At 34.3% G+C, this 15,487-nt stretch overlaps 1 protein-coding gene across 1 annotated transcript in view; it reads right to left on the bottom strand.

Moving 5' to 3' along the window:
- LOC149572936 (phosphoglycolate phosphatase) overlaps positions 1–15,487 on the bottom strand; it is a 76,986-nt gene that overhangs the window by 24,502 nt on the left and 36,997 nt on the right. Inside the window, exons 2-4 of the mRNA XM_089814052.1 lie at positions 14,460–15,316; positions 14,082–14,304; positions 11,235–11,381 (exon numbers count right to left, since the gene is read on the bottom strand). Coding sequence (XP_089670178.1) covers positions 11,235–11,381; positions 14,082–14,304; positions 14,460–15,139 — 1,050 coding nt within the window. The 5' untranslated portion in view covers positions 15,140–15,316. The remainder of the gene's footprint in view (positions 1–11,234; positions 11,382–14,081; positions 14,305–14,459; positions 15,317–15,487) is intronic.

The raw sequence follows: 15,487 nt of genomic DNA, 5'->3' as shown, positions 1-15,487 counted from the left end.
TTTATTAAGTTTATGAAAAATAATAATCTCATCAGTGTTAAATCTTCAAAGCTTCATGATCACAGATAGATTAGAGTTATTCAAAAATTGTGTACTTTTCAATACCATGAATTTTCTTAACTTTCAATTTGATATAGCCAGCCAAAATTGTATTCAAGAACTTGTATTTCTAAACATTATAGCTTACCCTACAAGAGAATATAATTATAAAATTTATAAAACTAAGAGCATCCTAAACAAGTAATCATGAACAGATTAGCAAACCTTACTTTTATATCAATACTAATAGTTATCTCAGATTTTACACTAAGCTAAAAATCTCCTTAGAAAATTTTGACAAACCCCACAACCAATGGCTTCTCAATCAAAACAAGTCCTCACAGAAAGGGAAAAAAACACAGATAATTACTTCTTAGCTATCATACAAATTCTCATTGAAAGATTTAGCTAATGTCTAGAGGAGGTAACTTTGCTCCCAAAATAATTGTGACAAGGCCCCCACAGAGCGGCAGATGATGCCTAACCCAATCTCAAACTCAATGACTCCTCACGACCCATCACCACTCAATTCATTCTACACATACGAGAATAAATGGCAGCATATGTGATATCCTAGATATTGATCTTATCTAGAGTAATGACATCCATTAAAGCACATATGTAATCAATGTCGCCAAAGTTTTAATGCGCTTAAATGAACTCTGCACTTACAGAGTAAGCTACGCAAGCTCCTCAAGAGAACATAGGGTCGTTACATTGTTGAAAAGAACATATGGGTTAGCTATATTCACCACAATTGCAATAACATTGGGTTTAAGTCACTCAAAAACAGCAGCTACCTTGATCAAAACCTTTACCTTCGACTATCACTAAACTTTAAAAATGTAACCCTAATGTAAACTCAAGAGACAGAGGAAGACTTAGAGTAGTGATAATGCAGGATTACATTGGGTTTAAGTCACTCAAACACAGCAGCTACCTTGATCAAAACCTTTACCTTTGACTATCACTAAACTTTAAAAATGTAACCCTAATGTAAACTCAAGAGACAGAGGAAGACTTAGAGCAGTGATAATGCAGGATTAAGTGCTCAAAACAAATACGAGTGCCTACTCAACCTGGCACAAAGCAAATAACACTGCCATTACCAAATAGGAAAGATTAGACCTCCAAGACGAGGAAAACAATCAATCAAAATTAAACGTTGGCCGATAGCCGTCAATAAAATCTTCGAGTGGAATGAGCGGTTGCCTCTTGTAAGGCAAAAGAAACTAGCCCAGGGTTACGCATATCTATATAGAAGAGTTACGGCACTATTGTCAAGGAGATTACATTAAATATGAGCTTTAAATATTACAACATGCGCTTAATGCCTCGACACTACCTAAGATTTGGTAAGATCAACTCCAATCCGGTTGGCACACCCACTTGCCCTCTATTGGCCCAGATGCAGAGCAGGGCTTTCCAATAGTAATCAAGGTTAGAGAGATTGTAACCGACTTAAAGGAGATGTCGGGATGAAAGCAATAACCAATACACCAAAACATTCTAGAATACCATGCACTATCCCACGATAAAGATTTACACTAAGAATTATCTTCAGCGCCCCAAAAATAGATATGGATGAGCTTGACCAAACCTATTGCTCAAATTTATGCAGCCTACACACTCCATTCACGGCAAAAACTGAAAAAGAATGATACCACCATGAAGGAAGAACTAACAAAATGAATTAAAAAAAAATTGACCATTCGAGTATTCCTGCAACAATGATCAAAGTCTTGACGCTACAATAATTGGGCAAAAGAAACGAAATTTTGACAGAACATAAGGAACGAAGAGACATTGCCATGAATTGTCAAATCATCTCTTAATACTTCCACATCAACACGACCAAATGTAAAACATAATGAAATAACCACGAACAAGAAAACAACCAGAATAGGTAAAGGAATGCATAACCTTCGCAAGCCTTCTCCAAGTGAATAAACCTAATACGACATCTTAGCCAGACCCATTTTATCTTTCGTGAAATATAATTCTTGATCACAAATGTCATATCACGAGATCCCCTACAAAAAAAACATTAAAAGAAAAGGCCACTACTGTACATTTTTATCTTCACAATATGGCCTTCGAATTAATTGAAATTTTCCTGCACACTTTTCAAGTTTGCAATATTTTGCAAACCTCTGCTACAACGGAAGCAATTTTGCTCTTCTAAGAAAACACAACAATCAAAACTTCAAAATTTAAATTAAAAGAATTAATGAGCACAAGGCCAAAGCCAACAAGATATATAACCGAGGGCGCATTTATCATTTGAATCGAGCCTCTAGAAGGAAAAATAACACCGCACATTAGCAAGAGAAACTAACTCGACAGCAAGCCATAAAACATGAACAACTAATCATATTAAAACAAAATCACCAAAGGAAAATAGATATGATTGAGACCAAAAATTACAACATCATAGAAGCAACATCAAGAGCCATAACTTATTGGTTAGACGTGACCTGTTTCATGCCTACAAGAGATCTTAACAAGACTCCATGAAAAAAAATTACAAACGAGGTATTTGAAGCAATCTGAAATAGATATAAAGACACCTTTATTGTGTTATCTAACTAGGCTTTGATACCATGTTATTGCTTTTTCCAAGAAATAGAGACAAACAACAATAAAGAAGAGCATAAACAACACATGAAATACTCAATACATTTATCCTGTGGAAACCCTTCCACTTGAAAGGAAAAACCAGTCACGTTGTAATGTCCCCATCTTTAGCAGGTCCTTGCAGTTGGCCAAGCCAGTTCACCATAGCAACCCTCGTGAGCTGACAAGGCATTTTGGGGGTCTCAGTTATGGATTTACAATTTTTAGTAAGTCTATTTTCAGTAGTTGCTATTTTTGGCAGTGCAATGGGTGGCTCGACAGTTGGTCGTCACCAATAGTTAATCAGGTTAAGAATTGCATAGGCTCTTATTTATTTATTATTCATTGAGTTGCATTATTATAACAATGTTTATATTTTTATAATAACAACTTTAAGAGATATTTCTAAAAAGCAAGTTGGAAAGTTTCTAGTGTTGAGTTCTTTAGGGAAACTTCCATGTTTTTTGAAGTGGAGTAAAACTTTTGCCAACGAAAGCGTATAAATGAGAGCTCATTTCTTTGGGAAAGACACACTTGAGTATTTATATGGTTTTGTTGCCTTTATGGCTTTTCTGAGTTCTGGAATTTTGTGGCCCTTGCTGAAGTATAAGGGTGGTCCTGAGGAAACATCTCATCTACAGCCGAGGTATTGTAGATTAATTTCTGAGATTTGTTCTAGTTTGAAATTGAGTCTTCCATTTCTATACAACTGTTGCTTTGGAAGAAGTTTCTTGCTGAGAAGCTAATTAATGCTAGAAGGGTTGGAAACTTAAGTCTGCTAATTTATTATTTTGGGCTGGGAGTTTACGATTGTGTATCTTGTGTACTGGAAATTCTGAGCATGAGGGTTCCAGATTATTGACAACAATCACCTGGTTACAGGGTGCTATTGAACTCTGCAAACCGGGGTTATTATTCAGAGAATTAGTGCTGAAGATTCTCATAAGTCTGAGCATTATTGGTGGGCGTCTTGGCATTTGCTTACTTAGCAATTTGTGGTAGTCATTGCACATCAAAGTCTCTTGTTGCTGAAGCAAAAGCTTACAACGCAATGGTAACTTGCGAGCCTCTCATGTGGGAGGCCTTGGGTTCGAATCTACCTTTGCTTAACATATCGCTTAACATATAATAATAATTAATTCCAAATAATAATAATTAATCTAGGCTTCGGCCGTTTACTGATCAAAAAAAAAAAAAAAAAGTCTCTTGTTGCTGGGAATTTATCTGATTGGGCATACCAGCACTTATATAAGGAGGAAAGATTGTAATTTATTTCTGCTATACGAATGCCCAGACCTGTGCATATTGGTGCTGCCATTTCCTCAGAAATCTGGCATCCAAACTGATCTAAATTTCCTAGACGCTTGGTGTTATCAAACCCATCCTGATCGGGTCTATTAATGCTGCAAACTTGGGCATTTATCTTACCTATGTAACGCCAGTAATTGAAGCACCTGCTGTTGGGGAATTATTGCAGTGTGGATCAGGCCCGTGTATGTGCATCCTGCAATGTCTGCCATTATCGTTTGACAAATGTCTGTTGGAGGGCAATCTCTGTGGATTCCAGGCTTGCAAGGAAATTACAAATAGAGCAGTGTTGGTGAATATTTGTTGCAGGCCGATTGAAGCTGAAGTTACAGGTTCAAGATCTTGTAATTCTTTCCATGTCCATTTGAGAGAGAATAAATAAAATTGCAATAGAGATCATTCCAGAAATGGGTGTTAGTTATTTGCTTAATATTCAGCTCTGTCATTATCCTTTATATGTATATATGATATTCAATCGAAAGTAACCTGAGAATGCAAACGACACAAACAACATTGTCTTTGCTCATCAACATTTCCAGTTCAGACAACATCAAGGGTTATTACAAAGGTATCCGAGCTTGCTTGCCAAATGTTTGCCGAAATGTCAAACCTTTGAATTGTGAAAGAAAATTGATGTGGTTTAAGTATAACCAAGTTGGGGTTTTTACACACACCAACAAAGTCTCTTTTATTGATAATATATTATGTTTGACTACAAAGCTTTCACTTGATTATTTTACAATACACCAAGCAATCACATAAATAGATTGCATTTAGACTCTTCATCTTACCCACGAAGGTCCCTTCATATATCCAAGTATTCAACACTTCATATTTCCATACACATGCCTCTTTGAATGACGAATGACATGTGTCTTTTATATAATAGTATCTTAAATATTATCACAAATGTCTATTTCAGCTGAAGATGACCATAACGGTAATAACAAACATATTTCTATTTCATAAAATTAGACATAAAGACCTCTATTGCAGCTATAATCTTCAACAAGTGCCAACAAAAAAAGGCTAAACACACTTGCACAAAATCCAAATTAAAGACAAAGACAAGAAAAGAAACAAACCAGAGCACTATTCAAAGTGTGGGTGAGCACAAGAGAACAAGGGAGCGGTAAAAAAGAACGCAACTACACAAAAACCCAAAGAAAGAACAAGAAGGCAACCAAGAGAGCATCAAGGACGATGGGAGTTGTCGAGCGTGCCATGATGGAGGCTATCAAGCATGCCTAACAAGGGGCGCCAAGAATGGTTTATGGACCACCCATCATCTTGGTTGAGGTTAATGGGATGGTTGTTAATAACTTAATTACAAAAGCCTCTTTAAGTTTCCTCTTAAAATAGTCCTCCTTAGACAAGATTTTGGCATTCTCCAAATAGATATAATGTTTGGTAGAAGAAGAGTGCTCTACTAAGGCAGATTTTCAAACCCTATTGTGCTTGATGTCAACACTATGCTCACAGATCCTAGCGATAAAAGAACAACCAGTTTCACCTATATAGAGCATGCCACAAGAGCACTCAATCTTATAGACTTTGGAGTCTAGAAGAGATTTTTTCAAATCCATGAGCAAGGGGACACAGTTTATTAACTTTAAAAGGGGTTTACAGGCAACACGAAGGCCCTTTTTGGTCAATATTTTCACAATTTTTTGGGAGATGCCATCCACAAAAGGAAGGGAGGCAATAAGCGAAGGCGGGGCTAAGGAAGGGTTAGGACTACTGCAAGAAAGATGAGAGGACTTAGCTTGGTTAAGAGCCTTTGAGATTGGCTTATGAGAGTACCCATTAAACATCAAAACCTAGCGAAGATGGGTAAGCTCTTGGGGATAGTTGTCTTCATCACAAATTCTATAGGCTCTTAGAGAAAGAGTCGTAAGGATAGCAACTTTTTGGAAGGGGTGGTGGTGGGAGGATGAGTGGAGGTACAAGTCAGTATGTGTGGCTTTAGAATACAGGCGATGACCAAAGATACCATCAAGCTTCTTGATGATAAGAACATCAAGGATGGGTAACTAGTTCTCTGACTCAAGCTTCTTGGGTAAAGGAAATGGTAAGGGCCAAATTGTTGATGAGCTTGTGATCTTTGTATTAGGCCTACACGCATATAGATCCTTGTATTGGGGCTTTATTTTATTTTGTTTGTTTTTTACTTTGTAGGTAAGTGGGTTTTCTTTTAATTTATTTTTTAATATTCACACATATATAAACATACATACATATGTACATATATTCATACATGTATAGGTATGTATGTGTGTGTGTATATATATATGTTAAAGGTAAGTGGGTTTTCTTTTATATTTTTTTTAATATTCATACATATATAAACATACATACATATGTACATATATTCATACATATATATATATATATATATGTGTGTGTGTGTGTGTGTGTGTGTGTTAAGTTTTTTTTGCGTCCTTCTCATTTCTTAGTTTTGGTTTTTCCTTTAAATCTATTTTCATGGTTTTTTTTCTCATATGCTATTGGTATTATTTATAAGTTTTTATTTTTGGGTACCTTTTTATTCATTTTTTTAATGTTGTGCTTTTGTTAGTTTATAAATTTTGTTTCTCCCACCACCTTGTTTGTTCACTAATTCCTCTTGATGATTGTTGTGCCCCCATTTTTTATTATTATTTTATTTCATTCTTTATTCTGTTATTTATATTTCATTTATTTTCCTTGTTGATTTTCCAGGGTCACTGCAAATGTAATTGCACTACCACTTCGGTATGTACTTTCCAAGGGCAAGGATCTCTCTCTTTATATTGATGATGAAACATTGAGAGACGTATGTCCCTTCAAGTAACATGTCTATTCATTTTAATTAATTAATATAATAAATGATTAATACACTACACACAAATGTGTGTGTGTGTGTGTGTGTGTGACTTTAGTTTAGTCTCATGAGTTCATCCAACCGAAGCTACCAAACATTAACACTCCCTCTTAAGCTAGGGATGATAAACACAAGACAAATATTACACCATTGGTAATATTAGGAATGACAAAATTTTAAGGATATCTTTGATCAGAAGATATCCACCATTTTGATTTTACATTTGATATTATGAGTATTGGTCTCACAAAATATCAACACATGATATTCACCAAGCACTCAAAAGGTTTTGATATCACATCTGATATCATGAGTATTGGTCTCCCAGAATATCAACACATGATATTCACCAAATACTCAAAAGGTTTTGATATCACATCTAATATCATGAGTATTTGTCTCCCAGAATACATGATATTCACCAATTACTCAAAAATGTTTGAAATCACATCAAATATTATAAATATTGGTCTCCCAAAATATCACTGATATTCACCAAATACTCTTTGAGTAATGGGCCTTCCAAAATGTTGAGATGCAAGATATTCCCCAAGTACTGTGAGTATGGTCTTCTTGAACATCAAGTCGCATGATATTCACCAAGTACTCTATGCAATGACCTTCCAGAATATCAATTTGCATAACATTCACCATATACTTAAAAAATTGTTTATAAGGTATGTGCACACTCATTCTCATAATGCTTACCATATAAACATCCACTATGCAAAGTATAATCTATCATGACCTACATAGACATCATAGTAGAAAATTAAGTTATTGTAAGATCATCACCTTTCAATAAATTTTGCAAATACAAGGGACATCATTTGGAAGTAGTCACTTCCTCATGATGTACACAGAGGGTGGGCCCATTAAAATCACAGTGACGAGGTATATTCATGAATCACAATCCTCTTGATTGCTACAATTTATTTATCACTAGAGAATCCATCTCAACATGGTTTACACATCATTTAGAAGTCGTCACTTCCTCATGATGTACACAGAGGGTAGCCCCATTAAAATCACAGTCACGAAGCATATTCATGAATCACAATCCTCTTGACTGCTACAATTTATTTATCACCGAAGAATCCATCTCAACATGGTTTACTCCCTCTAAGTCAATATTATGAAGATCACCGAAGGTTGACTGAATCATATCCTCTATCTATTCCCTCTCTTTCAAGGCTGCCTGTAATAAAATGTTAGGCTCCCTCTAAATCTCAATCTCCCTCTTTTTCCTTCAAGAACATTCTAGGAAAAGATCAAGGCAAATAGCTCTTATAATACATAAAAATTAGAAATAATACTCAAAAATAATAAATAATTCTATAAAATAATATAAGATAATCCCAATATAATACAAATTAATGTCTAATTTAAATATACTTTGAACATATAAGGATATCTTCCATTTTCTATATATATATTATGATCTATAATTTCAACATATTATTTCCTTATCATTACTACATATAAAAATCTAGGTCAGTATCACTTATATTCATAACAAATTGTTTAGAAAATATATCTTAATTACTTTATATACATATATATAATCACCACATATTTTTGGTTATTCATCTCAAGTCATGTATTTAATATCATAATATAAAATGGAGATATAACTATAATAATGTAAAGGAAATACATTCTCTCAGTTATTTAATACCATAATTATAATGTAAATATTCATTACCTTAGTTTACATGTGGGGTCTGATGATGACTTTATCCCCATTGCTTCAATTGCTTGGGTGCCCATTTTTCTCCCTTATTATGTGTCAATTATCTTATTGAAGTGATTCATCACCTTTGATCAGTCGCGATAGCCATCTCAGTCAACTTTGATTGGAATGCAAATGTCCTTCGATAATATTAATGAAAATCTCATTTTGATGTGGCATGGGTCTACAAATTTCCATGGTGGCAGTATTATCTGCCTTTTCCTCATATATTCCATTGCCCAACATTTGCGTGGCTCTTATAATGTTCAGTCTAATTTGGTAGGGTCGTTGACTGGCACAACCCTGAGCATTGTTTGATTTCCACTAGCAGTCATAATATCTTGGGTTACACCCTGTGTATGTTCTTCAATTCTTGCCATGGTGTCAAACTATATTGGCGGATCATTTGTTAATGGGTCCAGCGTTTAAATTTGTATTGTTTTCATTGGTCTATCACTCGACACCATGTCTACAATCAGTATTCGCTACATTTTTCTATTTAATCTTTATTGATGTGGCTTTATCCTTTCATTATAGTGTGTGTGTGTGTGTGTCACCGCCAATGACAAATACCTTTTGGCGATATCTCTTTATTATATTTCTTTTCACCATATATATTATATGGGATATAATATTATCCTCATCTTAAAGTTCTAGCAGCATCAACCAATAATTCCGACCATTGAATATTTGATTTCCCTCAAGCAGAATATTTGTCAAAGATGCCATAGCACATTTTCAGTGGAAAATGTGAAAATCTATGAAGGCACATACTTCGAGGCAAAATGTCGAAAGACCAAGAAAAACTAGACATACTCAACAGAGAGCTTGAAAAAACCTAAAGGAATATGTTGTCAGATTTTGGATCTGTTGGCTCGAAAATTGAGACACCCAGATAAACGGACAACAATCCAGTTGAGCTCTCCAAAAACCCACCAAGGATCTATAAAATAATTTAAATCTGGTACAGAAATTTAGGGTTTCAAAAAAACATGAAAGGCTCCAAAAAAGCTTTAAAAATGGCAGATTTTGCAAGAAGAATGGTGGATTCAGGGTACGGATCTAATACTAAGGGTTTTGAAAACCCTAGATAGCAGCACTAATGGCAATTTCTGGAGAAAACGACACCACTAATGCAGAGGAAAAAAACACTGGAAATAAAATGACCCACAAACGGAGCTGAAAACCTACGAACAGAGCTAGAAAAACCTACAAATAGAGTCGAAATTTGATGTGTAGTTTTGAGGAAGAGTTCGCTCTGTGACAAGAACAAGTTGCAAACTAAAAAACGACCAAGAATGGTCCTTTTTTAGAGGGAAAAGGCCACTGAGAAACCCTGTGTTATGTAAAAATCAATTTTTCCTAAAACCAACTAACAAACCAAGGCTGAAAATTATTTCCAAACAAAATAAGGCACTGATAATTTCAAATGAAATTATTAATTTTTATTCAAAAAAAAAAAATTAAGTATTTGCTTAGATACCATATTACTGGAAGTAATTGGTAAAATACTTGCTTAAAATTAACAAAGATCAATAGATCAATATATACAAAAGAATAAAAGATGTTTCATTAAGAAACAATCATCAAGAATAGAAACATTCTATTCTAGCAAACAAATAACTAACATCTAACTAAAAGCTAACTAAATATTAGGACGATTCTAATATTTACAATAGATTAGAACAGATAACCATCAAATAGAAATAGAAAACTATCTATTATTGTAATAGCTCCATCATCATGGATGGGTGGACCGATATTAAACATTGCCCACTCATTAATATTATTGTCTATGGCAAATTATTTATCAATGTTATGATATGAATATTTGACATTTCTCTATATTTTTTAATATTTCCCTAATTTTTAATAGCTGTCCTCTATTGTCCCCTAAAAGATGGCCCAAAAGTACCCCTATCCTAGAAACATGTCATCCCCATCCCTATAACTTGGTGGCGCATAATTGCTTATGTCTCATTCCATCCACCAGTTTACTTCACTCTAAGGAGTACTCATTGTTTGATTCCTCATATACCCAAGATTTAAGTAATTACAAAATCAGGACCACTGAGAGACAATTAGTTGAATAACAATATGAGACAACCATTTGTTATTACAAGTACAAATTATTTGAATTCAAACTCTACAAACTTTTACACTAAAAAAAGTTCAGTTTGGCTGCTTTTCATAAGCCAATTTACTTCAGAACAGGTAGGAGCTTATGGTATAAATCTTGATTTTCTAAAGATTTCAAAATCTTCTGCAATTATTTTATGTATGTTGAAATGACAGAATTGTTCAAATTGTGTTTCGGTAAAGAAAACTCATCATCCATGAGCACTCACTATTTCAACTTATAGCAGAAGGGAAAGAAAAACTAGCTATGGACAAATACCATTTAGAAGAGCTTTATGTGATCTATTTGTTGTTCAATGTTTAATTGGATATAAATACTCCAAGTTGAGAACAAATGATACAATTAAGCATCAAGGTTTGTCCTAGGTGAGATTGGATCATTGAGCTAAGAATATTGCATCAGCATTATATGCTGTCCACAGTATTTTAGTTCTTTAAATCATTTTTTAAAACTAACTTGGAAAAAAAGAGTCTGTAAGCATGGCAGTCTCAAAACACATAAATCAATTACTAAAACATGATTAATTTAAAGAATACCTTGGTAAGAATACAGTCATTCCTTCTATGCTCTTCCTGAAGCCATCGTGCATAAACTGGTCCAATTGAAGCATTTAAAATATCTAAGAGAAGCCTTACACATTCACCTTGGTCTAAGTTTTTCCTGTTTAGTGGAACCTTGCCAATCTGCTAACACAACTGTACAAAATGTCAATCAGCCAAAAAATCAACATGGAAAGATATTAGCCTAACACGGAAAAATTCAAGCTTTAGGGAAAAAGCGAAGCACATATATATAATGTCAGGATACCAAAATTGCAAAATGTTTACTACGATTTTTACATGCTATTATATGCCCCTGCCTGCCCTGGAAAAATTACTGAATATGTAATAGCAATTGTAACAAGGAGTTAGGTTGTCAAATCAATTCAAGAACTCAGATACCTAACCCAAGAAAATATTGTAAACATGTCAGCAGCCATACAGAAGGTGGTTGACAGCCTTCCCAAATATGTAAATGGTCAACATTACACAACAAAGGCAGGATAAGGTCATAATGAAAGTAGCAACACCAACTTGCAACCTAGGTTTCAAGAAAAATGAGTACATTAAGCAAGTGCAAACACTATGCAATCAGCTATTTTTTCTAGAAGAATACTCTCCATGAAAAGGAAGATTGCATGCCTTGGGCTTTAAACGAGCATCAGACCAAGTTAAAATTAAGTATATTCCTGTAGTAGCATGATCCTAAGTTAAAGATAATTTAAAAGAAGATATATTAACATCACTGTACATATTTGATTAGGCTGAGTATCTAGGAGCAAGGCCAGGCAAGATTATATTGATAATATGAGGATGTGCACATGTGCCAAATCCTAACTCTTACTAGGATATGTTAAACTACAAAATATTACAGCAGAGACATGCTCTATAACATTGAAAGTGAGATAAGTTAAAGTTTGGGACAGAAAAATAGAATCCATCCTTATTCCTTGTGCTTCGTGACTTTGTATATTGTCAAAATCAACAGGATAAGATACAAGTAAAAATGGCATTCCAAACTGTACTTTATTCAAATTAAATGTGGTAGCAAAATGAATAAAAGATCTTAACAAAAATTGTATAAAAGATTTAAATAAATATATTTTATAAGAAATGTTTAAACATCACTATACAACTTCAAATGTGTGCAATATTTAGGAGAAAGGCCAACCAAGATTAATTGATAAACACTAAAATAGAAGGATATGCCCATGTGCCTAAGAGGAACCTTTGCTAATTATTGAAAAAAACCAAAATTGCAGGGACATGCTCTATAATTTTGAAAGATGATAAGTCAATGTTGTAGCAGATAAATATTAAAAACAGAATCCATCCTTAATCATTATTCATTGTGAGTTTCTACATAATCAAAATCAACAGAATACAAAGTTGCATGGATAAAGATACAGATTCAAATAGGGGAACGGTATTGGATATGGATGTGGCCATTTTTTAAGATCTCCAATATGGACAGTTGCATATGACATTCATAAAAAACACTAGACATATTTTGCAAATTTCTAAGTTATTACAGGATATTTTTATTACTTTTAAAGCAATTTAGACATGTCATTGCTACACACATAATTATAAGTTGATTTAATATTACAATATCCAAAAGAATAGGTAGCTGGAATAGAAAACCATTTCATTTGTCTTCCTCATTTGGCGAAGGTTTTTATTTATACCAACAAAAACAAAGTTGCATGAAAGAAGTTTGTTTTTGTTAATCTAGAAGATAATCCAAAACAATAGGTAGCTGAAATAGAAAACCATTTCATTTGTCTTCCTCATTTGATGAAGTTTTTTGTTTATACCAAAAAAAAAAGTTGAATGAAAGAAGTATGTTTTTAACCAAGGATGATATATTCCAAACTACTAAAAAATCAAATCACAAAGTATTTGGCATAGTCGAAAAATTATGGATTTTTCGGCATGCCCAGGTAGGGAATCTGATGTCTATCCATGCCATATTGTATCCATATCCAATGCAGATATAGATATGGATACTGGGAGACACGCCCAAGGAGGGATGGGAAATTCTGGCTACGCTTACAAAATAAGATAACCTAAAAATGGCATGTGATGTACTCATACATGCTTAGCTTAATAATAGATGTAACAATCAAGAACAATATTTATTGACAGAATACCAAAACTGAGCAAAGAATAATAATGTCCATGGTGCTTGCAGAAAGAAAAAAGATCTTAACAATAATATAGAAAAACTAGATTTTAGAAGCATAGAGTTATTTGCAATAACACTTCTCAAAATGAACCACTCCATTCATTTTTACAGTTACATATGATTGTTTTTAGTACAACCTTACAATGTTATAAAGTGATGCTAGAGATATGTTAATACAGATAACCTACAATTCAACACAAGGACACTTCCATTGCAGCTTATATGCATACAATGACACGGCAAAAAAACCATCTGATTGTTCCCTACGGTACACATTAACGGGGATCAAGAGATCTCAAATGAAAGATGATCAAGAAGATACAAGCTTGTCATCATCCCAAGCATTTAAAACTAAACTGGGACAGATTCATTAGGTGTTCTTGGAGATCCAGAGGACCTAGACATAATTCACACTGACAAAAGACATTACAAAAGAAAATCTTTCAAGTACAAAACATGTAATTTATTGCTTAAATGAACACTCCAAGCATTCAGAAGTAACTCTTACAGAACATACAACTATTCAAGGCATTTAAGTTCATAAATTGCTACTATCATTACTATGAATGCATCTCATCAGCACAGGTAAAGAAAAAGCTATAATTCAAGACATGGGCATTCTTGAAAGAATTGTTAGGTAAAAAGTCAATGCCTGCCTCTTTGTGAAGATGGTCCAATGTTGTCCAGAGAAGTCTTAGTCTTGGACCCTTTTCAATAGCTTGCAAACTTATCATATTACTGTTCCCAGGATTTTCACGTTCCAAGAACACTGTTCCATAGCTATCATTTTTCTCAATCACATTCACAGCTGCTGTAAGTTTCCCTTGAACAATGTTCCAGACATCATCTACATTGTTTTGGCTCTCTTTGTTTTCAAGCCTATCAGTTCAGAAATTCATGAATGGAATTCTTTGAGATATAAAAATGAAATGTGTTGTAGTTACTTCTATAATAAACAACCTGGTCAGCAACTTGCCAATTGGAAATAGTACTACCTAATCAAGCTTTTACTACCTAGTAAATTATTCACTCACCTGCTGAAGAGGGTATCATCTGCTGAGGTTTTATCAAAATTTGCAATGTCATTCTGCTTTCTTCCAGAAATTTGAGACCTTGGCGTGACTATTCCAGCCATGTATGCTAGGACAACAGTGGTAGCTAATAGCACCTCATCCACAGCAGATGTCCACTCCAGAGACATGACATTTCCAATATCTACCAGAGCTGCAAAGCACTGAATTCCAGAAGACTTTTTACAACATCTTGAGTGTTTGTAATCACCATGATTCCATACTGAATCATTTGATAAGCCAAAACAATTAGAATTAAAACTGCAAGACGCCTTCAAACATGATGCAAAACAGGAACTACTCCACAAAAACCTATGTTTTCTCTCACGGAGATGTTCCCTTTCCATGTCTCCAAATGCAAGCATGTCCAAAGAATAGATTTTCTGAGAATGATGGAATGGTGTAAATAGTGAGCCTTCTGTCCAGCTTCTATATGATTGCCCTAAAGCAAAAAAATGACTTTGATATTGACCATGGTATTGTTGAAAAGAATGCTTCCTCCCAAGGAAAAGGTGAGCCTCAAAATGCCCTAAATGTCGCTTACTGTGAACCAAGCTTTTGCCGAAGATTCTATCATTTCTGTAGAATTGACTAGGCTGAGGTTGTGAATAGGCAGCAGATGGGATTGCAGCCCAGTCTGCCATCAGTGAATACTTACAAGATTATGATAAAAAGAGAGCAAAGAGTTTCTTCTAAAAACCAATCCAGCTGCATTGTATCCAGCATAGAAATAATCAGATCAGAAACAAAGATTTGATCCTGTCAACAATGATATGCCCAAGGCTAGTATGATTGTTAAATGCCAGCAGAAGTCCTGTGTCCTGTAAGTACAATAAACAGATTCATGTCATTGACCACAATCGTTAAGTATTATGCTAGAAATAGGGACATTTAACTACTTACACACATTATCGATATTCATCTTGATGTGTATTGAAACTTCTTCTTCACAAATGCTTACTTGCCTTGTTAATATAAAAGTTGCTTCATTC

The sequence above is a fragment of the Cupressus sempervirens genome, chromosome 2 (genome assembly GCF_028749045.1).
Source record: "Cupressus sempervirens isolate cs-2001-9-10 chromosome 2, ASM2874904v1, whole genome shotgun sequence".
Taxonomy (NCBI): domain Eukaryota; kingdom Viridiplantae; phylum Streptophyta; class Pinopsida; order Cupressales; family Cupressaceae; genus Cupressus; species Cupressus sempervirens.
The sequence above is the reverse complement of the archived record's forward strand: the minus strand, read 5'-3'. Positions and strand labels throughout refer to the sequence as shown.